Below are 26,478 nucleotides of genomic sequence, written 5' to 3'. Positions count from 1 at the left end.
TTCATTTTATAATACTTTTTATTTGATTAAAGAATTTGCCTTCTTTGTGTACAATGGAATGTTATATTCCCTATGTATTTTACAGGGTTACAAAACTTCTCTCATTTTAAATATTACCCCAAAAGTAATTTTAGAAAAAAAAGTTTTTGTGAAACTAAACTTCACTTTAAAAAAATCATATGGACAAGCAACTCTCAAACAAAACTGAATTAATAAGATTTCTTGTCTACTTAACTACATGACAGATTTTTTTGTTCCAGTCCCCTTCCTCAAAAAAACCTTATGTGGAAACCAAGCTAGAGATAAGGATTCTTCCCTGATGCAGTTAAGGGAAAGGGAAAGGCCAGAAATTTCTTTGGCAAACAATTCCATCCATGGCCATTCGTGTGTGACTGCTCTGCTTCAATTACAGTACACTCTTTGCAGGGAAGGTCAGATGTTGTTCAGAGTGGGAGTCGTACTCTCCAACCAGCTGAAAGTGCAGGAAGTCATCTACTGTCATCTGTCTCTTCCCCCTGTCTGTGGCTGCAGCCTGGCAGCAACTCCACCAACTCCCAGTGCAATACTGGGTTAAAAGCCAACGCTGGGCTGGCTGATGTAGTCTTCTCCATTGAAGAAGTAATGGATGAGATGGGGCTGAGAAACAAGGGCTGAGAAACAACCATTACATGATGACACTAAACAGAAAAGGCTTAGGGGAGAAAAAGGAAGGATTTCAGACACAGGAACAGAAAGGCTGCTGAAAAAATGCTGGGCAGGCTAGAATGGAATATATCAATGCCTACACAGCAATATAATCAGCTGAATCTTGAAATGCTAAAAACTTGGTGGTGAAAAGGGAGGCTCCTTGATAGTTCAGGACCAATGGGATTGGCACAAAGACTCACTGAACCTACAGCCTCCAAAATCATAACCTCATGTCTGATAGAAAGGAAAAAACTGATGACACAGAGAACATTCAGAAAGAGGGAGGTGGTGAATCTCAGGAATGTGAATGGATTACAAAGACCATTAGCTATCATGTTTTAGCTGAAGTACCCAAAATATGGAGAATGGAAGGCTGGGTAGCACCAGCAGCAGACATGATTACCTGTGGGTGTGAAATCCCTAACTGGACATGACCATTCTCCTCCCAGACACCTTGAAGTGGGGGCTATACCATTTGAAAGCTGCTTCTCAGCTGTCTTTAATATTGACACAAGTGGGATTCACACTAGTGTTCTAAACCAGAGCAACAAGACTGCAAGGAAAACAGCCTGGCAAAGGAATGGAGGGATGAATAGATATAGGAAAAGGATAAGACATCCTTATCTTTTAACTTCTAGACCCCCTACCCCTCAAGCAGTTCACCTGCATAGTCCAGAAATCAAGAATGGATTAGATCAACCTGTTCCCGGAGTGCCAAATACAGTGCCTATATGCAGATGATCTCAGTGCTGGATTGGATATATATAAAGAAAAAAAACTGAAGGTAAAGGAAAGGAGTATGAAAGATTAAAACCTTCTGCAGAGAAAACTTTTTAAAAACAAAGTATGAAATATATTTAGGCATTAAAATAAAAAACAACTTAGCTGATGGGGGACAAAGTGTTTAACTGGGGGCATTCTCTGGAGAGCTTGCTTTCCTGCTGGCCAGTAAAATCTGCCAAAGAAATCAGCAGCCTTTCCCTTTATGTTTGTGTCATTTCCTTGCCAGAGAATGTCTCTGTGACACTGAAACACTGAGGGTGAGTTGAGGGTCCTTGCGCTCAGAGAATCGTGCACTGTATTTAAAAAAAAGGGTCTCCAATGGCTTGCAGGTTTGGAAAAAATTCTTCAGCCACTGTTGGCTTCTTCTTTATTAATTTGAGAATTTTCCTTTTCGGTTCCCTCTTCTTGGTATTACAGAATTTCATACTTATCCACTAGGAAAGTGGTCTCTGTGGAAAACCTTACAGGGCTGTTTCCATCTACCTGGGTCACTTTGGTAACCTAGGAAAACAAACAGAGAGTAAGGTAAAGCAGAAGGACAGCGGGTCTTTAAGGTGCTGGCTAAATTCTCAGTACAGAACAGATCAAATCCCCTAAAGCAGTATTAAAAGTAACTCAGAAATACTAAAAAAGTTCAATTCACAACTGCAGCTCAAAGCATCACTCTTCCCCACCAACATGATTAATCTGCTCTCTAGATAGAAAAGACAACTGTTGGGATGACATGTAGAGTGGTATTAATATTAAGTAAAAGGTCCAGAATGAGTGGCCACTGCCCAGGCCCTGCCCTATAAAACCTATGAAAGTCATAGACATTCTATCAGGATGATCGATTAACATTTTGATCCAAAATGCAACATTCTAACAATTCAACATTATTTAATTTGCTCTCAGTCTCACTAAGTTGTTCTATCATATTCATTTTCTAGGTATGGCTGGGTCCTTCTCATGAGATTTCTTTTTATTTATTTTTTATTTAAACCTACTTTTTTTTTTAGTATTTATTTATTCGGTTGCACTGGGTATTTAGTTGTGGCAGGCGGGCTCCTAGTTGTGGCATGCGAACTCTTAGTTGCGACATGCGTGTGGGATATAGCTCCCCGACCAGGGATCAAACCCAGGCCCCCTGCGTTGGGAGTTCGGAGTCCTAACCAGTGCACCACCAGGGAAGTCCTGAGATTTCTCTTTATTAATAATAATAGATGTCCAATTTAATGAACTACCTGTAACAATGGTGCGTGTAATGGCACCAACACAAAACTTAAACCACTGATTCATATTTTCTAGTGAGGTTCTGACAGAGCAATTATACTGTCCTGTTCTTCAAATGGTCAGTAACAGGAAAATGTCTTGGGTTCAACAATGTGCTCCCAATACTGATGGGGTTAAGCCAATAACTGAGATGGGGGGAGGGAGGGAGGGAGGGAGAGGGGGAGAGGGGGAGAGGGGGAGAGGGGGAGAGGGGGAGAGAGGGAGGGAGGGAGGGAGGGAGGGAGGGAGAACTGCTCTTTGGAATCATCCAACAGATGAAACTATAACTTCCCAAGCACTTTCAGGAGAGACAGAGAACATCTGGGAAGATAACCAGAATGACAAGCAAATCAACAAGTCCGAGGGGAAGATAACAATATAAACTCGGTGCTTATAATGCAACTTGAACGCTGGAAGAACAAAGAGTTAAAAATAATGATCTGAAGGACAGTTCACAGGGAAATCCCTGGCAGTCCAGTAGTTAGCACTCAGTGCTTTCACTGCCATGGGCCTGGGTTCAATCCCTGGTCAGGAAACTAAGATCCTACAAGGTGCATGGCACGGAATGAATGAATGAATGCATGAATAAATAAATAAATAAATAAATAAATAAACAGTTCACAGATTTCCCCTGCTTTGCCTGCCTACCTTAAGGACAAGGTTTACAACAGAATTGGCTTACGATTATCCGTATTAATGAAGGGAAGCTGTGACATAAAAGAACACAAAAACGGTATCTATTTGTATTAGAATCACCTTTTTTGGCAGTAATTTCGTCTTCCAAATAAACTTTCTTTCATTCCTTGGGATCAAACCAAGTGACAATATAGAAGGCATTACTAAGTCATGTGTTGAGTGTTTTGGCAAATGGATTTTAAGATACATGAGATTATTAAAAAAAGCAGGCAACTAAGAGATATGAGTCTTGCACAACCCATAAGTACTTTTATATGTAGTCATATTCAATTTCTTTACTTTGATCTAGAGAGGAAAACTGAGACAAAGCAGGTGAAGAACTGACCAAGATTACACAATGAGGCAGCAAAGGAATCCACGGGGGACATCAGCTTTTCTGATTTCTGCTCTGACCATGAAGTCATGTTGCCTATCAGGTATCCGTCCTACCACTTTCCCCATATAAGTTCTCTATTAAACAGGGGTACCTGTATGTTACAGTAATTTTTTTTGGAGATAAAGGAGACTTGAACAGGGAAGAAATCATTGGGCTGCCCAGCAATGCTGAACTCAAGGCTGCCACTCTTATTTTTGGCATCAATCACTGGCAGGCACCACTCCAAGGTATTTCGTCGACTGTCATGTCGATATTCGCCATCAATCTCACCAATCACCGGTGCGCCGACACCAGATCTGTCACAAGAAACATCCGTGTCAAGTTAGCTGTCCAGAGCTAGAAGAACTATGCCAAGGAAAACCAGCCCCAAATTTGATTATGCTCCTCAAATTCTGCCCACTTTTATATAGTCCTAGAAAAAATTAGACTCCCTGATAACTTCAAGGACCCTTAACCTTGGCCAAGGGTCTCATTAATTCCTTTTGTAGGTACAGATATATGCAACCATAAGTAATGGGCAAACATAGTCCTGGGCTGCTCCAACTTATGGACTAGATCTGGAGCTGGCAGGGGACTGAGACTGACAAATGTGTAAAGTGGGATGTATTTCCAAAAATACTGCACTAATGGTTTGCTGCCTTGTCATGATGGAAGTTTAACATAGTGTAGCTCTCTTCATAGATGCCAATGAGGGGAAAAACAGGTTGATAGTAACAGTGGGGGAGAACTTAAACACCATTATGTGGTTATTTAGAATGGAGATGAATTTGGACCTTTGAGAGGATGTTTTTAAAAGATTTTAGGGGCTTCCCTGGTGGCGCAGTGGTTGAGAGTCCACCTGCCGATGCAGGGGACATGGGTTCGTGCTCCAGTCCGGGAAGATCCCACATGCCGCGGAGCGGCTGGGCCCGTGAGCCATGGCCGCTGAGCCTGCGCGTCCGGAGCCTGTGCTCCGCAACGGGAGAGGCCACAACAGTGAGAGGCCCGCGTACCACAAAAAAAAAAAAAAAAAAAGATTTTAGAAGGTTTTAAAACTTATTGTAGTTGATGCCAGTGGGTTTATTTGATTTGTAATCCAGTAACTGAACTTTTATTTGATAAGTGAAAGCACAATTACCCCTGGGCAAAATGTGAACGTGATGGGAAAGAGATATTACACAGTTGTCCTTAGTCTGCAAGAGAACCAGGGCTAGTCAGGACGCACTGTGCATCCCCGCACACGGCTGACAGGCAGTGCCAGCTACTCCTACACACTCTAAATTTACCATCTTTTAATTCACCAGTGACATCCAATGTTTGCATTAAAGGCAGGGTAAATAAGGGAGACAAAGAAAACTTTAAGGGTGATATAACACAATTAACTCTTCCCTATCAATTTTATGGTCCCAGTTGTATGTATGTTTCTTCCCTTTGCCCTTGTTCCAATTCTGATTCTGAGATCCTCTAATTTGATCAGTTCTAGACAATAGGGTAAAATGCTGTCTAAGGGTCTCTTCTGGAGACTACTGCAAAGTTGAACTAAGACACAGGAAACCACCATAACCACAATTATAGGGTAGATGGAGAGGCCTAAAACTTGTGGCATCCTAAAAATAGTCTAGTAAAATAAATCTTGACAAAATAAAACCCACACCTGTCACCAACGCCCAAGTCTCACAATGGTTCAAGGCAGCCATCTATTGTTCTGAAATAATAACCAAGCTGTGAAGAATAAGATGATTAGCCCATTAAAGGGGATACTGGTAATAAAGCATATTTTAAAAAATGGAAATAAGAATGACTAAAACCAGACCTGGCCATGTAAAGGCCTGAATCAAACTACAAATAAATTAGATTTAATTTTAATTCAAATTAAATTAAAATTAATTTGAACACAACTACAGATTAAATTAGAACCATTTTCTCTGTAATAATAACCAAGCAATTTAATAGTATAGACACACTAAGAATTCACTTACTGGGTATTCATAATTAAGCCCTGTACTTAATCATGGGGGTGCTGAAAGGCAGAGCAGAGAAGCAGGGATTCAATGGTGAAGCAATAATAGTTCAGTCACTAGAAATGCTAGTGAGGAGATAAAGTAGAGAGTATTTCCAGATGATCCTAGAAAGTAGGCCATTTAAGCACACATCAAAAACTTACAGAAAGTAAACTTCTGGGGGGGATGCATATTTTTGTTATCTTAATTGTGATGATGGTGCATACATGCCAAAACTTATCAAACTTTATAATTTAAATACGTGTAGTTTATCACGTCAACTATACCTCAATAAAGCTGTTAGAAAATTTACTGAAACTAATGTAGATATCTTGTTTCAGCAAGAATAGTACCCTTGAAAACATAATCTCATCTTTAGCTGAAAATTTAGAGAAGAAAGTGAAAAAGAAAACTTCAGTCTGTCAGACTCAATTCCTTTAAGAGTTGCAAAACAAAGCAGAGAAAGTCTGACTGAGAATTGGCTCCTCCTTCTGGAAACCTTCATTACTACATGAACAATCTGAAGACCAATATCTGAAAACACAGCCCTAGAACTATAACCAGCTTTGCTTGTTTGGCTTTAAAATCAGTAATATCCACTCCTTTAAAAGTGTACAGCTCAATGCATTGACAAATGTAGCCTGTAAGCACCATTACTATCAAGTCATAGAACATTTCCATCATCTCCAAAAGTTCCTTTGTGCTCCTCTGATTGATTTCTGTTCCAAGAGTAATACCTTTTCAGAATGTCTTATAAGTGGCATCATACAGTAAGTATGCAGCCTTTTGTACCTGGTTTCTTTCACAACTGACCTTTATGAGAAACAAATATCTTAGAATGGATAGCCAGCTAAGTGCTGCCTCCAAAAGGAGTTCCAAAAGACTAGTTCTATAAGCTCGCTATAGAAAAAATGATTATGTGGGGTACTTACGGGAGTGGGATGGTGATAACCACATCATTCAGTTCTAAATTATCTTCTTGTAGCTCATATTCTATGTTGACATCACAACCATTTCCACTTTCTGAGGGCCAGCAATTAACTGAAGAGAAAAGCAAAGCAGGTATATTAGAACATTAGAAAAAGAATGGAGGAAAGTTAAGATGGCAAATCAAAACTGACAACTGCAGGCCTTAAACATCCTAGTGTAAACTACTAAAAATAATGGTTTCAAAATTAAAAGTGTTTAAAATTTAAGCTACTTATTACCAAAATACACTAAATATAGCACTGAGTCCATTCTGAAAGGTCATTTTGTGAAAAAGAATTGTGGCAATGAAGAAGGTACAAGCCAAGGCTATTTCTAGTTCTCAGTGCAGTCTAGCTTAGTAGGACTGGCCAGAGGCACTTACTTGTCAGTGGAATAAAAGACTCCTCTGTGGTTTGTAGTCTCCACTTCAGCACCCCAACGTCACTACTGACTGGAAATGACTTCTCTGGATTCTTCAAGCCAATTAGAGATTCTGCAGTGAAAAGTTTTTTATCCACATTTGGATGGGTCTGAAATGAGAAGGGAAAGAAAACTTCTGAGGTTCAGACATTATAAGACAGGAAATAAATTTCTTTTGGTCTTACATGGCCCATAATCTAAACATCTAAAACAGGGTGCCTAAAAAGTTCCAATTGTTTTTTATTTTGAAGAAAGATTTCCCTTCTTCAAAGACTTTTAAAGATTTAAGACATTTAAAAAATAGTAATAAAGTAATTTCAACTCTAAGCCGTTTTGTTTGTAAGTAACAAGTTAGTAACTTTGTAACTGAAAAAGTTAAAAGACCATTAACCAAGTCCTTTACAAAAATACTTCATAGGGAGCAGCCTGATGGTGAGGCCAAGCTTGCCAAATAGAAGACTAGGGTCAGACGTTGATCAGCTGGCTGGGTCACATAGCAGTCCTGGCCTTTTACTAAAGAGACAAAAGAGGGAAAAGCTCTGTGGAAAGTTTAGCTGCAATTTTGCCTAAAAGTTGTTCAAACTCAGGCCAACTAAGATGGACTGATCTTTTTAAAAGAAGTCACATTAGGAGAAAAAAGGAAAAAGAAGTAACTTGTGGATAGCAGACTACATAGACTTTATGAGCCAGCAAAGCTACTGTCAAATAATATAAGCACTACTTCCAAAAGACAACTGTGTGCTGGTTATGAGTGGAATAAAACGTAGACAAAACCACTTTCTTCGCTGAAAAGGCTTTGTTCTCGTGACAAGAGATGTAGGATCAACCATCTAAATAAACTGTTAACAAGAACTGTAATAATATAAAGAAAGTCTCTTACACAGCCAGGTAGGTGGAACATACATATTCATTTTAAGATTTTACGTACTTTTCAAATATACCATTAGATACTGCCCTTCAGCTAACAAAACAAGCACTGGCAGTTTATATAGCAGCAGAATGAGTAAGCTTAGTGTCATAACCTGCTTTAATAAAATACCTCCCGGGCTTCCCTGGTGGCGCAGTGGTTAAGAATCTGCCTGCCGGGACCTCCCTGGTGGCTCAGAAGATAGGAATCCACCTGCCAATGCAGGGAACACAGGTTCGAGCCCCGGTCCGGGAAGATCCCACAGGCCGTGGAGCAGCTGGGCCCGTGAGCCATGGCCGCTGAGCCTGCGCGTCCGGAGCCTGTGCTCCGCAATGGGAGAGGCCACAACAGTGAGACGCCCGCGTACCGCAAGAAAAAAAAAAAAGAATCCGCCTGCCAATGCAGGGGACACGGGTTTGAGCCCCGGTCCAGGAAGATCCCACATGCCGCGGAGCAACTAAGCCTGTGCGCCACAACTACTGAGCCTACGCCCTAGAGCCCGGGAGCCACAACTACTGAGCCCGCATGCCACAACTACTGAAGTTCAGGCACCTAGAGCCTGTGCTCTGCAACAAGAGAAGCCACCTCAATGAGAACCCCGTGCACCACAACGAAGAATAGCCCCACTCACTGCAACTAGAGAAAGCCTGTGTGCAGCAACAAAGATTCAACGCAGCCAAAAATAAAATAAAATAAATAAATAAATTTAAAAATAAAATAAAATACCACCCTATTAAGTTTTAAAACTTTGTTTTTTAAATTATATTTCAAGCAATATCCTAAATGAATTTACTCTTTGCATAATAGTAACAAATATGCATCTCTTTGTACCTTTGTGAGTATGAAGTCATTTATTAGATTTCAAAATGACCTTTCACTCAATTCCAGTATTAAAAGGCCATACTAATACAGCTGCTGTCAGTCATTCCCAACTGGCTTGGGAAGGCATTTATCAATTCAAGGCTTCCACTGTAGGTAATAAATTAACTTCTCTCCTATGCATCTAGAATGGCACTAGTTATATAAGTTAAATAATCTTCTGTATTTAAATTAACTTCTTTCCTATGCATCTAGAATGGCACTAGTTATATAAGTTAAATAATCTTCTGTGTTCTATGGTTCATACAGGGAACTCCAGTTGAGAATGACTGTGTTAGGTAGACAAAAGCCTTAATACTCCCTTATCAAAAGCCTCTACACACCTGTAGCTGCACCCCTTTCTTGTCTTCATTTTCCACATGAAGACGAATTCGGCCAAATTTATCATCTGAGATCCTAAGCATGATCATGCCATGCAACTCCATATTCTGTAATCCTCCATCTCGTCCACAGGTTAGTGTGATCTTTTCCTCAATCTTCATGTGCACACTGTAGAGAAAGAATGATAAATCTGCTCAGACAGGTAAAAACCAGAACTCTCTTTCTCCGGGGTTTAATGGTGATTAGCCATAAGCAACTTATTTAAAGGTGCTGCAGCCATATGTATCAAAATTTAAAGCATTATATAAACTATCACATTTAGAATGGATAAACAACAAGGTCCTACTGTATAGCACAAGAAACTATATCCAATATCCTGGGATAAACCATAATGGAAAAGAATATTAAAAAATAATGTGGGGACTTCCCTGGTGGCGCAGTGGTTAAGAATCCACCTGCCAACGCAGGGGATACGTGTTCGAGCCCTGGTCCGGGAAGATCCCACATGCCGCAGAGCAACTAAGCCCGTGCACCACAACTACTGAGCCTGCACTCTAGAGCCCGCGAGCCACAACTACTGAGCCTGCATGCCACAACTACTGAAGCCTGCATGCCTAGAGCCGTGCTCTGCAACAAGAGAAGCCACTGCAATGAGAAGCCCGCACACCACAACGAAGAGTAGCCCCTGCTCGCCACAGCTAGAGAAAGCCCACGTGCAGCAATGAAGACCCAATGCAGCCAAAAATAAACAAATAAAATTTAAAATAAAAATTAAAGAGAATGTGTATATATTATATATATTATGCATAACTGAGTCACTTTGCTGTACAGCAGAAATTAGCATAACATTATAAATCAACTATACTTCAATTAAAAAAAGGAAAACAACCTTTATCCCTAAAAAATAAAATAAAATAAAATAAAAGCATTACACCCTTTGGTTCAGCAAATCCTCATCCTACAGATAAATTCTCACCTGTGCAAAACAATGTAGTAAGTTATTCACTGAAGAATTGTTTGTAATAGCAAAAGTTTAGAGACAAATGTCCGTCAATAGGGGGACTACTTAAATACATAAAAGTATATCCACAAAAATGAATACTGGGCAATTAGGAAAAAAAAGAGGAACAATTGAAAAAGCTTTTTATTTGAAAAAAATTTCTAAAATTATAACAGAAATACATTTATACCCTTTTTATCTATTGTTAACATTTTATCCCATTTGTTTTATCATTTGCACACTCTCTCTATATAAATATATTTTACTTTTTTCCTTGAACCATTTACAGGCAGAATATATATACATCATGGCCCTTTATCCCTAAACATTTTCAGAGTGTATTTTGTAAGAACAGGATATTCTTTCACATAACCACAGTACTGTTATTAACGTCGTAAATTTACATTGACACAGTACTTCAAGCTACCATTCATATGCCAATTTTGTCAGTTGACCTAATAATGCCCCTTATAGTAGTACAAGATCCAGTCTAGGGTAAGGTACTGCATTTCTCTATAGCTTCAAATAAGGAAATTCTTGTCTTCGAAATAAGTGAAAAAAGCAATTGGAAATGTGTCTAGTATGCCACCACTAATGTATAAAAAGGAGAAATACAGAAATTGTACCATGTTTTTATTCATCTATACATAGACTATCCCTCTTGGAAGATTCACACAAAAACTAGTTAATACTGAGGTTTCCCTGGCATCCAAGTGGTTAAGACTCCACACTTCCACCGCAGGTGTACGAGTTCAATCCCTGGTTGGGGAGCTGAGATCCTGCATGCCATGAGGCATGGCCAAAAAATTTTAAATTTTAAAAAATTTTTTAAAAATTAAAAAAAAACAAAAAACTAGTTAATACTAGTTGCCTCCAAAAAGAGAAACCTGCGTGGCTTGGGGGGAGGAAGAAGTTTTAGTTCAATACCCTTTGAACCTTTTGAATTTTGAACTATATGAATGTATAATCTAGTTTTCAAAATAAGTAAAATAAAAGGTGCTACTGCTACGGGCAATTATTAAGTACAATCTACCCATATTCCTTACTAAAACTATTTTTAGCTGGGTGAACTGCAGAGGCTTAAAAAGACTATTCTGGCATCCTACTTTGTTTTGTTCTAACCTCTAAGACTTCCCAGGAACAAAGGCATGAGACTCAAGACCACAGAGGAATGTATCTTAAGACAATGCAGGGTCTCATTTACCTTCACAAGCGTTTGCTCCATGCTCAAGAAGTATTTCATCATTCAGAAAAGAGTCTCAAGCCCTCTCTAGTACACGACAGTCTCCAACATCTTATTAAAATAGTGTCAAGCCTCTGTCTCCCTCAAAGCAACTACTAGGAATAGCACAGGAGCTTTAGTGATTTAAGAGACTTATCCCGACGTAACCCTGTTCATTTCATACAGAATAAGACATATAACATACTCCTCTTTTATGCACACCTGATAGAGGTATCCTCCCAGACTCATCTTTCACTTGACCTCAAAACCATCAGTAACAGTAGAAGGTCTGGGCTTCAAAACAAGAAATCTGAGTCATGAATATGTGAACTTGATAACTACCACTTAAAAATGTTACCAAACAGTACCACAGTCCTAAGATAAGAGACAAATCAAAATGTTCTATACTGGGTTCAAATACTTAAAAGGCAAAAGATAATACATTATTTGCTACTAAAGATATTTATAAATTTTGTCCTCCTTAAAACTTAATTAGAAGGACTTCCCTGGTGGCGCAGTGGTTGAGAATCCGCCTGCCAATGCAGGGGACACGGGTTCAAGCCCTAGTCCGGGAAGATCCCACATGCCACGGAGCAACTAAGCCCATGTGCCACAACTACTGAGCCTGCGATCTAGAGTCTGCAAGCCACAATTACTGAGCCCGTGTGCCACAAATACTGAAGCCCAGGCGCCTAGAGCTCACGCTCCACAACAAGAGAAGCCTCCGCAATGAGAAGCCCGTGCACACAAACGAAGAGTAGCCCCCGCTCGACGCAATTAGAGGAAGCCCACGCGCAGCAATGAAGACCCAATGCAACCAAAAATAAACTAATTAAAATTAAGGGCTTCCCTGGTGGCGCAGTGGTTGAGAATCTGCCTGCTAATGCAGGGGACACGGGTTCGAGCCCTGGTCTGGGAGGATCCCACATGCCGTGGAGCAACTGAGCCCGTGAGCCACAACTGCTGAGCCTGCGCGTCTGGAGCCTGTGCTCCGCAACAAGAGAGGCCGCGATAGTCAGAGGTCCGCGCACTGCAATGAAGAGTGGCCCCCGCTTGCCACAACTAGAGAAAGCCCGCGCACAGAAACGAAGATGCAACACAGCAAAAATAAATTAATTAATTTTAAAAAAAAGTAACCACTTTAAAAAAAATTAAAATTAAAAAAAATTAATTAGAAAAAGACATGCAAAAATATAGTATAGTGCTAATCATAACTGTAGCCCTCTAATTCCGCTCCATTTTAAGAGACAAAGTACACACTAGGCACAAAGAAAAGTTATTTTTGTTTAATTTAGCCACCACAGAGTTGATAGAAAGGTAAGTTCTAAACTTAATAGAAAACAGGTGGCTGAGAGCCCCCAATCATGTTTAAAGGGGGAGGGGGGAAGACCTCATGTTAATACCTAGAATGTACTTTCTTAAAAAAAATTTTATTTAAGTATAGCTGATTTACAATGTTGTGCTTAACTGCTGTACAGCAAAGTGACTCAGTTATACATATGTATATTCTTTTTCATATTCTTTTCCATTATGGTTTATCACAGGATATTGACTATAGTTCTCTGTGCTATACAGTAGGAAGTGTTTTAAATCTGGAAAAATTAAGACACAAAAAGAATTTACAGTGCATTGAGATAATTTTTTTTTAACACTATGTGGTCTGTTCTTACTGAAAGAGTTACTACTTACCTCTCCATATTAATGGGTGGAGCATGCACTTTGGTTGCTTCAGAGGTACGCTTGCCCATACTGGAGGACATGATAGTTTCACCTTCAGATTTCAATTTGTCAACAAAGTTATCTACTTCCTTTCCTTTGGCTCCCAGTTTCAAAGCCTTGCTAGGGCCTGAAGGCCTAAGTGGAAGAACACACACATACACACAAAAATACACACATGATTTAAAAAGTGAAAAACTAATTAATAATTCTCTATCACTGAAGCTTTCCTTGAAGCTGTTCTTTAAGAGGAATGTGAATACCTCAAGGAAAAAACACAAGCTTCCTAGTGTTTAGTGGACTAGACTATTCCCTGCTCGAACTGACAGCTGGGTCACAATTAGCATATAAGCTTCAGGAATTCCCTGGTGGTCCAGTAGTTAGGACTCTGTGCTTCCACTGCAGGGGCCACAGGTTCATCCCTGGTTGGGGACTAAGATCATGTATGCCACAGGGGCACGGCCAGAACAAAACAAAAAAACCCATATAAGCTTCAAGTACCCAAAGACCACAGGTATATACTTTCATAAGCATGTGTGATCTGATGAAAACTTTGTACCTTCTATCCAGATAAATATACCTGTGTACAAACGAACTTTTTCACATAATTTCAGGTAGTTCAGATTCTCCCTTAAATCCATTCATGAACACTAGATTAAAAATACATGTTCCTTAAACAGTTAAATATCCCCTCTTCTCCCAAAATAAGGCAACTCTCATAGGAAATTGAGATCATGTTATAATTTGTAAAAGAACTCTCTTTTACACAAAAGGAAAAAACACCACATTCAGATTTCTTCTTTATCCCCATATTATGCAGCCAAATTTAATATTATATCTTACTTCATCAAGTCACTTGTTATTTACAGTTTGCCTAAAAATCAGATATCACTCTGAGGTACACACATACAGCCTTCATCTGCCATTCTAGGATTGCATTCTGGGTGATACACTGGATTATACCTGGCTGGTGCAGGTGCCACTTTTGGTTTATCAGTTTCAATGATGGTCTCTGTGATCATAGCAGCTGTGCTACCTCCAGACACTGTGGAGCTTCCAAATCCCCCAAATCCTGGTGCTTTTTTGCCCTGTCTCTCTGCATCTCTTCGGGCCTGCTGTAATTCTTTTGCTTTACGCCGCATCTCAGCCTTGGCTTCACGTTCTTGAGTCTACAAGAAGATACATACTTGGATGTAGCTTTGAGTACAGACTAGACTAGCAAATAAAAAAGGGAAAATCAGATAATGAAGCCTAAAAGAAAGATATACAAACCAGCTGTCACAGAGAAGACCCTATTTACCTCTCTGACTGCTCTGAACACCTTCTCCTCATGAGAATCCATTTCTGTGAAGGTTCTGATCTGTGCCAGGTTAACATTCTCCCGGTATCCCAGGGCAACAATTTCATCAAATGCAAAAATCAAATCAAAACAGTGCTCAGATATTTCATTCTCTTCTAAGGCTCGGCAATATTCAGGAATCTAATCATGGAGAGCAATGGAAAAGAAAGATTTAGAATTTATCAGCAGTTTTGTTTTCCAGTTATCATCCTTTAAAATACACAAATTTCAATAAGCCTAAATCCCTTTATTAGCTCCTTCTGCTACTCTGTATTTTAAGCAAGTCTGTGGCATAAAGTCTTTTATGTGTGTGGCTACATCAACAAATCTTACCTGAAGAATATTATCTAAAAATATGGCCAAACAAGTGTCAGAACCACAAAGGCAGGTTAGAGTAACTGCTAGAGAAATGGTAAACAAAAGGGCAGTTCTCATATTCTCCTTTGTAATACTTACAGTCTAGGATACCCAGTAAGTGTCTGCTGAATGAATAGGAGCTGTAGCAATAAGATGCTGGGATGAGGGCTGGGGGCATAGAACATGCAAACTGATAAGCATCAGCTGCTTTGGGGGAAAAACAGTTTTACACAAAAAATTTAAAAACAAAAACTGTAACCCAATATTACAGGACTCTTACCACTCTTGAGAAGAGCCTTAGGGTCTCCAGATCTTCTAAGATGTTGCTGTTTTTGGTAGTGATCAGTACCATGTATAGTTTCTCCATAGGCTGGTAAACATATCTGACACTCTCTGTTTCAACAAATGTGTGTTGTTTTCCAGTGTTCATGAGCTTTGGAAAAGCTGCTAACAAGCCCTCAATCCGAGTTCGGGTCATCTCTACAAACTGTCGAGAAACAATAGCCTTTCCTGCTTTTGTGCAGACTGCTGCTGCCAACAGCACCTGCCGGGAACATATAAATAAGTACTAATTAATTATTTCTTTACATGTGTTTTCTCAGCATCCTCACATCTTCTGTAGAATGGTACACTCAGTTATTTAGTGATGTGACTACTATTAGAATGCTGACTTTCAAACTCTACTTCATTGCTCTTTTAATTATAGTATGTCATTCATAAAACAAAGCTAAAGTAGAGGAAAATGAAGCTATTACTCCTGTTTTTCAATAACATACCTAGAGAAAAACTTAGTAAAGAAATAATTTTTTCTAGGTCTACAAATACATTATGAATGGATCCCCTGTGACTCAAAACTGGGTTGCTCTCTGCTTTGGCAGACCCATAAAGAAGAGCTTAAACTTTTTCTAGGGAGAATAGAGATCTCCACAGCCAAAAGAGAGGTCTGATCAGGCAGACTGAAGATTTATACAAGGCCCCTGACCTTTCATTTCATTTTTACCTAGAATACGGAACCAATCTAGTGAGTCTAAATTTATCTTCTGCTCTTTGATTAACCTTCCCATCCCACACTATCTTACCTCCAGACATGCAAACAATCTGTAAAATGAAAAACTAAATGACTCAATGTTTCATACAGGTTTTGACACTGGGCAATGATCAAGACTAACAGTCTTTTTTTCAGAGTCTGGCATTTCATTAAACAAAATGAATAAAGCATCAAAGAAGAGAAGACCAAATGCCATTAGCAGAGTAGTAAGAATATTAAGTGCAGTGTTAATAGTCTCTTCAGTACAGGAACCCAAAAGTTCACAAGGACAAGGAACAAAAAGACTATTTACACATTTTGGAAGCCTCAATCCTGGGATACAACCTCTGAAATATCAACATCCTACTGGTCAGGCTTCTCAGCTTTACAGAAACCTGTCCTCTACAGGTGAGCAGCTTGAAGAAAAAACAAGTTAGTCAATTTGAATAAATATTCTCATAGTTTCAAAACAGAACAGTTTTATAATAATTATAGGAGAACACAATGTCCTTATTCATCAAGGATAGGTCATTAGGGTATTTGGGAGGTAATTACCATCACGCTTATTTCCAAGCAGCTAGGTAAAAACAATTTATATCGAAAAAGTGTTTGATCTATATCCTGAACAAATAATTTCCCTCTACCAAACAGATTTGTATTTTTACTGATTGAATTGCTTCCAATGAACATCAGGCAAATTTTCTCATGTGAAATCTCAAGAATAATGCTATCAACTGCTCTATTTCCCAAATAACAACTGCAAGTTTAGAAAGAAGCTCATTTAAGGGAGTTATACAATTTTATGTTCCTGAGTCTATCAACTCTATATTGAAACTTACCTTAATTATTCCAGCATAAAGTTACGTTGTATAGATTTAAAAAGTTTAAAAATAGAAAGTAGTTCTACATCATAAATAAATACTCTAAGGAAGAATCTTGTTTTGTAAGTTATATCCTTTTAAAAAGATAAAATACTTCAGACATACAGAGAGGTATAGAGTATAAAATTAGTTGGTTACTTCAAGAGTGGCAAACAAGCTAGCTTAAAAGTCCCAAAACAGTCACTTTCCCCAAAATATTTATAATTTTTTAAATAAATAGTTTGGTTTTTTTTTTTTAAAAAAATGAACAGTTTTGTACTTAAGAAATGTATCTTTCACCATCACCAGCTGCTTGGGAGGTTTCTGCTACCACCCAGGCATGAGGCAAGAAGATATACTGAGGGGAGTAAAGGATCCCAGAAAAAGAATAAAAATGCAACAAGGTTATGACCCATTCTTTTCAAAGGAAATCTCCCACCTCATGTCTTTAACTTTACTATTTTGTTGTTGTTGGCCACAGAATTTTATTTATTTCAGCTTTACTGAGGTAAAATTAACATATAAAAATGTGAGATATTTTAAGTGTACATCATGGTGATTCCATGTCTTTTTTTTTTTAAGTTTTTGGCCACACCCCACGGCATATGGGATCTTAGTTCCCCAACCAGGGACTGAACCCACGCCTTCTGCATTGGAAGGCAAAGTCTTAACCACTGGACCGCCAGGAAAGTCCCAGTGATTCCATGTCTTTAATTTCATTTTTTTCTTCTGGTTTTATTGAAATGTAATTGACATACAGCCCTGTAAAAGTTTAACATGTATAGCATAATGATTTGACTTACATACATCATGAAATTATTACCACATAAGTTTGGTGAACATCCATCATCTCATATAGATACAACATTAAAGAAATAGAAAAAAGGGAGCTCTCTGGCGGTCCAGTGGTTAGAGGACTCCATACTTTCACTGCCAAGGGCCTGGGTTCGATCGCTGGTCAGGGAACTAAGATCCCGCAAGCCGCACGGTGCAGCCAAAAAGAAATAGAAAAAAAATTTTTTTTCCTTCTGATGAGAACTTGTGACGTTACTCTCTTAACAACTTTCATATATAAGATACAGCAGTATTAGCTATATTTATCATACTGTTCAATGCATGCCTAGTACTTATTTATCTTATGACTGGAAGTTAGCACTTTTTGACTACCTTCATCCAGTTCTCCCTCCCCCCACCCCCGCCTCTGGTAACCACAAATCTGATCTCTTTTCTGTTTGTTTGTTTGTTTGTTTATTTTTAAAGTATGACTGACCTACAACACAATGTTAGTTCTGGTATACAACATAGTTATTTGATATTTCTATACATTTCAAAATGATCACCATGATAATCTAGTTACCATCTGTTACCATATAAAGATATTATATATAGACTATACGCCCCACACTGTCCCCCATCCATGTCTTTAAATTAATAGTGTGAGATAAAGAAAGATTTCTTCAAATAAGGGCAAGGACTCCTGTAATTTTTGGTACACACATAATGATAATACCTTAATCTCGAAAAAGAAGAAATTGACCTAAAATTATCACCAGGCAAGAGACTTAGAGACTTCTTTGAAGACTAAAACCAAATACACTCAAGAAATTTGATTTCACATTAATTTTTATCATATGATGTTCATGTTTCAACCAAACCATGCTTCAACCACTGCAAAAAAAGAAAGAAAAAGGTAGTTGCTGCTTTAGCTTATGAATGATAAGCAAGTATGTCTCTGTATTGGTTCACTAAAGCTTTGTATGACATGTACATCCAAATAAAGTAAGGTTTGCGGGATCTTAGTTCATCAACCAGGGATTGAACCCAGGCCCTCGACAATGAAAGCATGGAGTCCTAACCACTGGACCACCAGGGAATTCCCCAAAAATATTTCTTTTAAAATCAACTGTCATAATGTTATACCAATGGGTTAAAATTTCCAAAAGTATCAATATAATATATGAATTCAAAAAGTGTCAAATATCAAAAAACTCAACGTATAAAAGTTCTAAAAAACTGGTAATTCAAAAAAAAAAAAAAAAACTGGTAATTCAAAAAGAAGACCTAGTGATGATGATGCTTGTGAAGAATTTGGATAAACTGTTTCATGAATATAAGAACAGAAAAAAGGAATTATTTCTCAATTAAAAATCTTATTTATGTAACTTTAACAATATGTATAAGTAAATTATTAAATACTTTAAGAACATATTTAACTATTTGTGCTATAGTCCTAAAAGTTTTATATTCTGAAAAGCTTTTCTTCTTAATATTCTCATCAGGTAAATGAGGAATTCCCTTATATTTGGGATCACCTCACATTGGTTTCTCCTTCTATGTGAATTAGACTATGTGAATTAGAAATAGTGTTCTAAATTTGTGAAGAACTAAGTTAATATACCAGGAAAATTAAATGACTGGAAGTGAGACAATTTGGATCCTACTTTTTGTTCTTCTATTTACTATCTGTCTGACTTAAGTTACGTTTCAACCTCTCTTAGCCTCAGTTTCCTCCCTGAGAATATGGAGCATCATCTGACTACCTCACAAGCTATTATGAGGATCAAATGAGTGTAATAAAAATGTAAGCCAAAGCTATACAACTTATGCCACAAAATATGTAAACGTAAAAGACACACACAATGTAAAACAGCACCATTATTAATAATAAACTTGCCAAGAAATGCATGTCATTAAAAAATTTGTCACTTCAAGGCAATGGACTTTTACTTTTATGGGTTTGGCAGTATTTTAATACTCAAATAATGCAAATGGACTCCCCACAAAATTTTACATATAATGTCAGAGAATTCATAGATCCTTTAGAGTAGTAATTCTCAAATGACCCATGGAGAATCACTTTATGCAGTGAGAAATATTACTAATAAATAGGAGCACATCATAAATTTAATACTTATAGAGCGCTCACTAAAAAAAAAAAAAAGGCCGAGAACCACAGTCCTAAGAAGTATGGTACCCCACCTTAGAATTTTATGAGGTTTTGAAGGAACAGAATAAGCCACAGTAAAGATACTAAGCACAGCACAATTTAAACATTTGAAGTCAAAAGTCTACTCAGAGGGGGCTTCCCTGGTGGCGCAGTGGTTGAGAGTCCGCCTGCCGATGCAGAGGATGCGGGTTCGTGCCCCAGTCCGGGAGGGTCCCACGTGCCGCGGAGCGGCTGGGCCCGTGAGCCATGGCTGCTGAGCCTGCGCGCCCGGAGTCTGTGCTCCACAACGGGAGAGGCCACAACAGTGAGAGGCCTGCGTACCGCAAAAATAAAAAAAAAGTCTACTCAGAGAAAGGACTGCTCAGACCAAACCTTCAGACCTATATAAATATGCTGATTTAATACAAAGCCCATGTCTAACATATCTAATAATAATAATAAGCCTGTTAGAAACAATGTTTGTATGTTTCAGGGTAGTTCTTAGGCAGCTGGAATTTAAAACACCTCCATACCATACAGAGTTTAGGTAAAAATTAACATCAAGGCAACATGAAAGGGAAATTAAAGGCAACCTGGAACCAGAAAGATGTATGCAATGTAGAGGGGCAATTCACCCACTTTGCTTTATTGATTGGGCATGGTCAAAGGCTAATGTTAGGCAGTGGCAATCTCCATTTTAGCAGTATTACTATAAGAATTAACTAAATAATTATTTATTGGACACCTACTACACACACTAGATGCCCTCTGGGAATACTATGAGGAAATCAGTAAGACTGGCATTCTTCTCTTAAGAAATCTAGTAAGATCTCAAAAGTTCGCATCCCCCAAAAACTAAATTTTTTTGTAATTATGTATAGTGATGAATGTTAACTGGACTTATTTTAGTGATCATTTCACAATACATACAAATATCAAATTACTGATATTGTTGTACACGTGAAAGTAATATGCTATATGTCGATTATAACTCAAAAAAAAGGCAGCAGCAGGCTAATAGGGATAAGACACAAACATAAATAACTGTAATACTAGGCAGAATATGTTAAGTAATGCACTATAGGAATTCAGAGGAAGAAATTACTTCTAGCTCACAAGATCACTGATGACTTGATGGAAGAAAGAGCATTTAAATTATGCTTTGATGAATCAGGGAATTTGAGTATGTAAAGATGAAGAAACAGTAGGGTAAAATAGTAGGTACCAAGCAGAACTCTGGGACTCTCTTTGAGACATTCCACTATACAGATATAAGCAGAATAAGGCTCCCAAAGTAGGACCAAAGTGCCCAACACTAAGCATAACTCTAAACCTCAAGACACCACAATCGCAGGATCCACAAAGCTGACAAAGGTTTCTATTCACTGTTATCCATGTTAATAACACAGTTATTAACATGGCTGGAAGGTATGGTTAGCTCGAAACAAGATAAATTTAACCTACCCTAAATTAACATTCATCTTAAATGCCTTTAAATAATTAAGCTTCCCTTCACATAAGTGTTTACCAATTATTAAAAAATAGTATATACTAAAAGGTAGGTTAATTTTTCCTACTGTAATTTGATCTGATTTTCTTTGGGGAAGAGTGAATAAGTATGATTCTCTATACAGTTATTATACTTGTTTTTTACATTTTTGGAAAAGAGCATTTAGACCTAAAACAAACTTTCAAGAGCCCTTGATCGCTTTATAGATACAAAAACTGAGGGTCCAGAAGTTATGCAGATGATCTCTTCAGGACTGTTTAAAAAAACAAAATAAAATTTCTCAATAGGTTACACTTTGTCAGACAACTTTTCTCTAATACTTAAAATGCTTTGAATATATTGTCATTTGTTTTTGTATTAAATAACAACACTCTGCTACCCAGCTTTAACTACATGGATCAGAAAGTTCCTTGAGTAAAGAAACCTGGAGAATTAGGTTTCTGTTCTGCCTCTGCCACTAATTATGTTACCTTGGATGTCACTTAATTGTTTCTTGAAATATCCCTAAAATAGAGGTTAGGGACTTCCCTGGTGGTGCAGCGGTTAAGAATCTGCCTGCCAACGCAGGGGACAGAGGTTCAAGCCCTGGTCCGGGAAGATCCCACATGCCGTGGAGCAACTAAGCCTGTGCGCCACAACTACTGAGCCTGTGCTCTACAGCCCGCAAGACACAACTACTGAGCCTGCGTGCCCGAAAGCCTGCGCTCCAGAACAAGAGAAGCCACCGCAATGAGAAGCCCGTGCACTGCAATGAAGAGTAGCCCCTGCCTACCACAACTAGAGAAAGCCTGCGTGCTGCAACGAAGACCCAAGGCAGCCAAAAATAAATTAATAAATTAATTTCAAAAATAAATTAAAAAAGAGGTTAGTTTATGTGAAAATAGAGGTTAGTTTATGTGAAAGTGCCTTTGCACCTTTAAGATTCTGTAAGTGTAAGCATCTGAAAACTTTATAGCAACAGAAAATGTGCAATACCTCCATTTCACACCCACTGCTCCAGTGGTAACTATCAATACTTTGGGTTTTTTGGTTTTTTTATTGGTGCGCGGGCTTCTCTCTAGTTGTGGCATGTGGGTTTTCTCTCTCTAGTTGTGGCACGGGCTCCAGTGTGCCTGGGCTCTGTACTTGTGGCCCATGGGTTCCACGGCTCATGGGCTCTGTAATTTGTGGCACGCAGACTCTCTAGTTGAGGCGCATGAGGTCAGTAGTTGTGGCACATGGGCTTAGTTCCCCCGTGGCATGTGGGATCTTAGCTCCCTGACCAGGGATCAAACCCACGTCCCCTGCATTGGAAGGCGGATTCTTACCACTGGACCACCAAGGAAGTCCCACTATCAATACTTTGGAACCATACTTTACATTAATATTAAGCTGCCAGAAGGCAAACTGCCTAACCAAAACAAATCATGTGTGTGTATAGTATATGTGTGTCAGATAGCTGCCATATCATCCCTTCATCCTCACTAGTGATAGAGGTCCAAGCATAACAGGTAGTAATTCAGCATAAATACGCATAATTCCCTAAAGAAAAAAGTCAAGGACTTCCTTGAACCTCTAAATGCTTCAGTATTCCTCACTTCCAGAATTAGCCAGTCACTTTGTTCCTCGTAATTCACTGTAATGATGATATATATATAATTCATGATCATATTAAGGCCAGCTTCTACAACTGTCATAGAGGACCATTTCATCTTTCTTGTATGCATGAAGTGATTACAGATAAAATCAAATCGGGGGAAGATTACAATAAAATACAGAGTTCATACAAAACCAAAACCTGAAGTTACTCAGTGAGAGTTTTAAGCTCATCACAAGTTTCTGTTCTAAAACAAAAACCTGTAGAGTATAAAAATAAAAGGACAGGGCTTCCCTGGTGGCGCAGTGGATGAGAGTCCACCTGCCGATGCAGGGGACACGGGTTCGTGTCCCGGTCCGGGAAGATCCCACATGCCGCGGAGCGGCTAGGCCCGTGAGCCATGGCCACTGAGCCTGAGCGTCCAGAGCCTGTGCTCCGCAACGGGAAAGGCCACAACAGTGAGAGGCCCGCGTACCGCAAAAAAAAAAAAAAATTTTTTTTAAATAAATAAATAAAAGGACATTGTTCTCAGTTTCTGCAGTGTACCTTCTATTTGGAGAATAAATAAGATGGTAAATCAAAAGAAACTCAAGAAAATCATTTTCATTCTTCACTCTCCTCTCAAACAACAATCAAAAAAATAAAGAATACAATAGCTGTGCAGCTGCTGTATTGTATATGAAAAAGAAAAAGAAAAAAGAAAAACCAAAACAATAATAACTCCCTAACTGGGAACTGTTATTACTGTGTAGGATTTCAGTCTCCCCCCGCCCCCATCATGTGTAGACCAGCCATACAAACCCAAATCTAGCTTTCTAATAACTAATGACTCTTGGAAACTGAACATATTGTGATCATTTATATTTAATGTGATCACTACAGTAAATTTACTCATTGCCTATACTTAGTAAATAAGAAGAGAACAGCACTCTGTAGATAAGTAAAGATTTTACAGATTAGGGCTACCATGAGACTTAATATCAAGTTCATTCAAATATAAGTTTACTAAGAAAAAGAACTGACTATAATGATATCTGACAAGTGTTAAGAAAATAAGAACATGTTCTCATTAATTTGCAGAAAGCTGGAAAAAAAGATCAAATCAAAAGATGCTTTTTTTGTACTTCATTTTATAACAAAGTCATCATAGGCCATTTGTTTTTCCATTTGTTCATTTATTTCTCTAGAAGGACTTTGTAGTGTAGGACATTTTGCACCAACTTCAGTAACTAAAGCTAAAGGAAATTTATTTTTCAAAAATCAACATTTACATACTGATATCTACAACTTACCCTAAAGCGCATTTTAAAAAAAAGATGGCTACAGGGATGAATGGATCATTAGATGCGTGATAAAGCAAGAATAGTGAAATGTTAATTACAGAATCTAGCTGGTGGTTACATGGGGTGTTCACTGTAAAGCTCTTTCAACTTTCCTACATGTTTGAAAATTTTATAATAAAATGTTGAGGAAAAATCAACTTTCAGAAGTTTGGATACAACTTTTAGATCCAAGAAATCTTACAAAATGTTACCCTATTTGGACCTTTCTTTGTCCAGGGATCTCTTTGTAAAGGAATAGAACCCGAAGACATTACACAGAAAAATACTTAATAATGTCTTACAGAATGTACTGAGATAAGTTGTTATCCAGAGTACACAAATCTGTAGGTATCTGGATCATGCCAAGTCCCAAGTAATTCAGAAACACATACATATTTAAACATGACACAACTGTATGTATATGCACACATGTCCAAATAACATGGAAAATTTATACTTTTATATTTACCACTCAACATCTAGGGCTCTACCATCCCTCTGGTTATCTATGAATTAAAAATCATACTAGGAAAAAAAACAGTATGAGGTTCCAAGAACTTTTCAACAAACAAGGTTTTTGTAAAGATTAATCTATATTTCGTTTATATAATACAAGACTTTAATTTTGCTTTTAATATTACAATATACTCTGAAATGCACTATAGGTACATCCAGGATGTATAAAGGAAGTAGTTTAAAAATCACTACCCAAATACTAAGCCTCCTAGTGGAAACGAAGAAAGGAGTTTTGGGAAATTTTACGTCCAACATAAAAGTTTGATGAGGTAAACCTACCTGATGCAATTTATATGCCTGAAGCTGAAGAAAACCTTTCAGTGGTTTAAAGCCCAAGCATGAATCCCCCCCCACCAACCAAGTTCTCATCTAAAAAGGTCGTGAACAGAACTTAATGATTGGCACCAAATTATACTGTCATCTCTGAAGTGTGTAGGAAGATGCTTTAAATCAAATTAATAATCTATTGACAAAAATAGAATTAAAAAAAAGACTGTCCTTCAAAAGACTGAAGGGCATAAAGTGCACTTAAAAAAATTACTAGCTTGTTTGGAACCAAAAAATTTCTCCTACTTCATAAATATCCACAAATCGACGTGAGAAAGAAAGAGGCAGTGGAGTGAGCACTGTTGTGTCCCATCTCGCACCCACGTTAATTTTAACAATAGATGAGAACACAAAGATAATACAACTGAAGGCAAGTGACAGGTCCCAGAGTATAAACTCCTCCTCCCTCCTGTGAGATATCTGATTACAATATGCCACATTCACATTTCACTTCACCAGAACGACAAGCTCCCTGAAGGCAGAAAGCCTGTGATATCGATAACTCGGCTCACATTTTCCCAATGCTCTTATACACAGTGTACACTCAATCACACTGACAAATGGACCCACCTAAGATCTACAGAAGTAGGAGGCAGGTTTCTGGGACACTTGGGTCCTACAAATTAGGGACAAATTAGTGTCAGAAGTTATTCCTTCCTGTTCTATGCCTCCTTTCGAACTTTCCTCTATTTGTCCTTTTCAAACAAACTAAAGAAAAAGTCCTGAACGCTAATGGGTTTAGATTTCAAACTTCAACGGCCTACGGAACACCGGGGATGAGAGGTGAACTTTTTACAAAAGGAAGAGAACCCTCGAGAGGCCCAGCTTGCTGCGCCTAGGTGCCCACGGAACCTGCTGGGCACTAGCGCCCACGTCCACAGCGTGGGGTCCAAGGGACATCACTAAGAGGTTCTTGCAGAGCAACAACCCTGGGCCCGTTTTCGGGCCCGGGTCCCGGCAGAGGAGGGTGCCCAGCTGGTTGCGGGGGAGGGGTGTGGGCGCGACCACAGAGGGACTGGAGTCAGGTCCCTCGGATCTCCCGGGAGGTCGAGCACAGGGTGCGGAAGGCCACCCTGCTCCCAGAGCCCGGGGGAAGCGCCCAGCTCCGGGCCCTCGGGGCGGGGCTCCTCTGGCCCCAGCACAGGCCGGCAGCAGGGAGAGCGGTCGAGCAAGGCCGGGACCCGGGAGTTGGGCCCGGCCCGGGTCTTACCATGGCGACGGCGGTGGTGGGTCGCACCCGAGCTCCGGCGCCACTGCAGCTAGGGCTGGGGTCGGGGGAAGGGGAGCACCGGCCGCTCCGGACCTACTGCCCCCCTGACAGGAGCACCGGGCGCTTCGCCTCTTGCCAAGATGGCGGCCTCGAGCCACGTCTCCAACCGGAAACGGCACGGGTCAAAGGGCGGGGGGCGGGGCGCCGTGGGGTGGGAAGACTGTGCGCGCAGGCTGAGACGCTGGCTGTGTCTGGCAGGCCACCGGACTCGACCACCAGCGTGGAACCGGTGGCTTCTGTAC

The 26,478-nt window shown here is 39.2% G+C and overlaps 1 protein-coding gene across 2 annotated transcripts; it reads right to left on the bottom strand.

The window, feature by feature from the left end:
- Positions 1–26,324, bottom strand: ARCN1 (archain 1). Of its 2 annotated transcripts, none has more exons than XM_060160502.1 (10): positions 26,177–26,324; positions 15,183–15,446; positions 14,507–14,686; positions 14,170–14,375; positions 13,180–13,344; positions 9,271–9,436; positions 7,124–7,271; positions 6,705–6,813; positions 3,885–4,089; positions 1–1,971 (listed from the first exon to the last, which is right to left on the bottom strand). In XM_060160502.1, exons 1-10 carry the CDS (start codon positions 26,177–26,179, stop codon positions 1,882–1,884), a joined length of 1,536 nt encoding a protein of 511 aa, XP_060016485.1. In that variant the 5' UTR covers positions 26,180–26,324; the 3' UTR covers positions 1–1,881. The 2 variants fall into 2 exon arrangements, with proteins under 2 accessions (XP_060016485.1, XP_060016486.1); XM_060160503.1 differs by lacking the exon at positions 1–1,971 and adding an exon at positions 5,427–5,494 and having other exon boundaries at positions 3,957–4,089.
- Positions 26,325–26,478: the final 154 nt, after the last annotated feature.

Source organism: Lagenorhynchus albirostris, chromosome 9 (assembly GCF_949774975.1).
Source record: "Lagenorhynchus albirostris chromosome 9, mLagAlb1.1, whole genome shotgun sequence".
NCBI lineage: Eukaryota > Metazoa > Chordata > Mammalia > Artiodactyla > Delphinidae > Lagenorhynchus > Lagenorhynchus albirostris.
The sequence above is the reverse complement of the archived record's forward strand: the minus strand, read 5'-3'. Positions and strand labels throughout refer to the sequence as shown.

What these genes read in the sequence shown, in the direction of transcription:
- ARCN1 (XM_060160502.1), bottom strand. An exon ending in GTGGCACCTGCACCAGCCAG is followed by an intron (nt 13,345 to 14,169) that starts GTATAATCCAGT and finishes TCTTCCACTTAG; the next exon opens with GCCTTCAGGCCCTAGCAAGG. An exon ending in GTCTTTTATTCCACTGACAA is followed by an intron (nt 6,814 to 7,123) that starts GTAAGTGCCTCT and finishes TTTTCTCTTCAG; the next exon opens with TTAATTGCTGGCCCTCAGAA.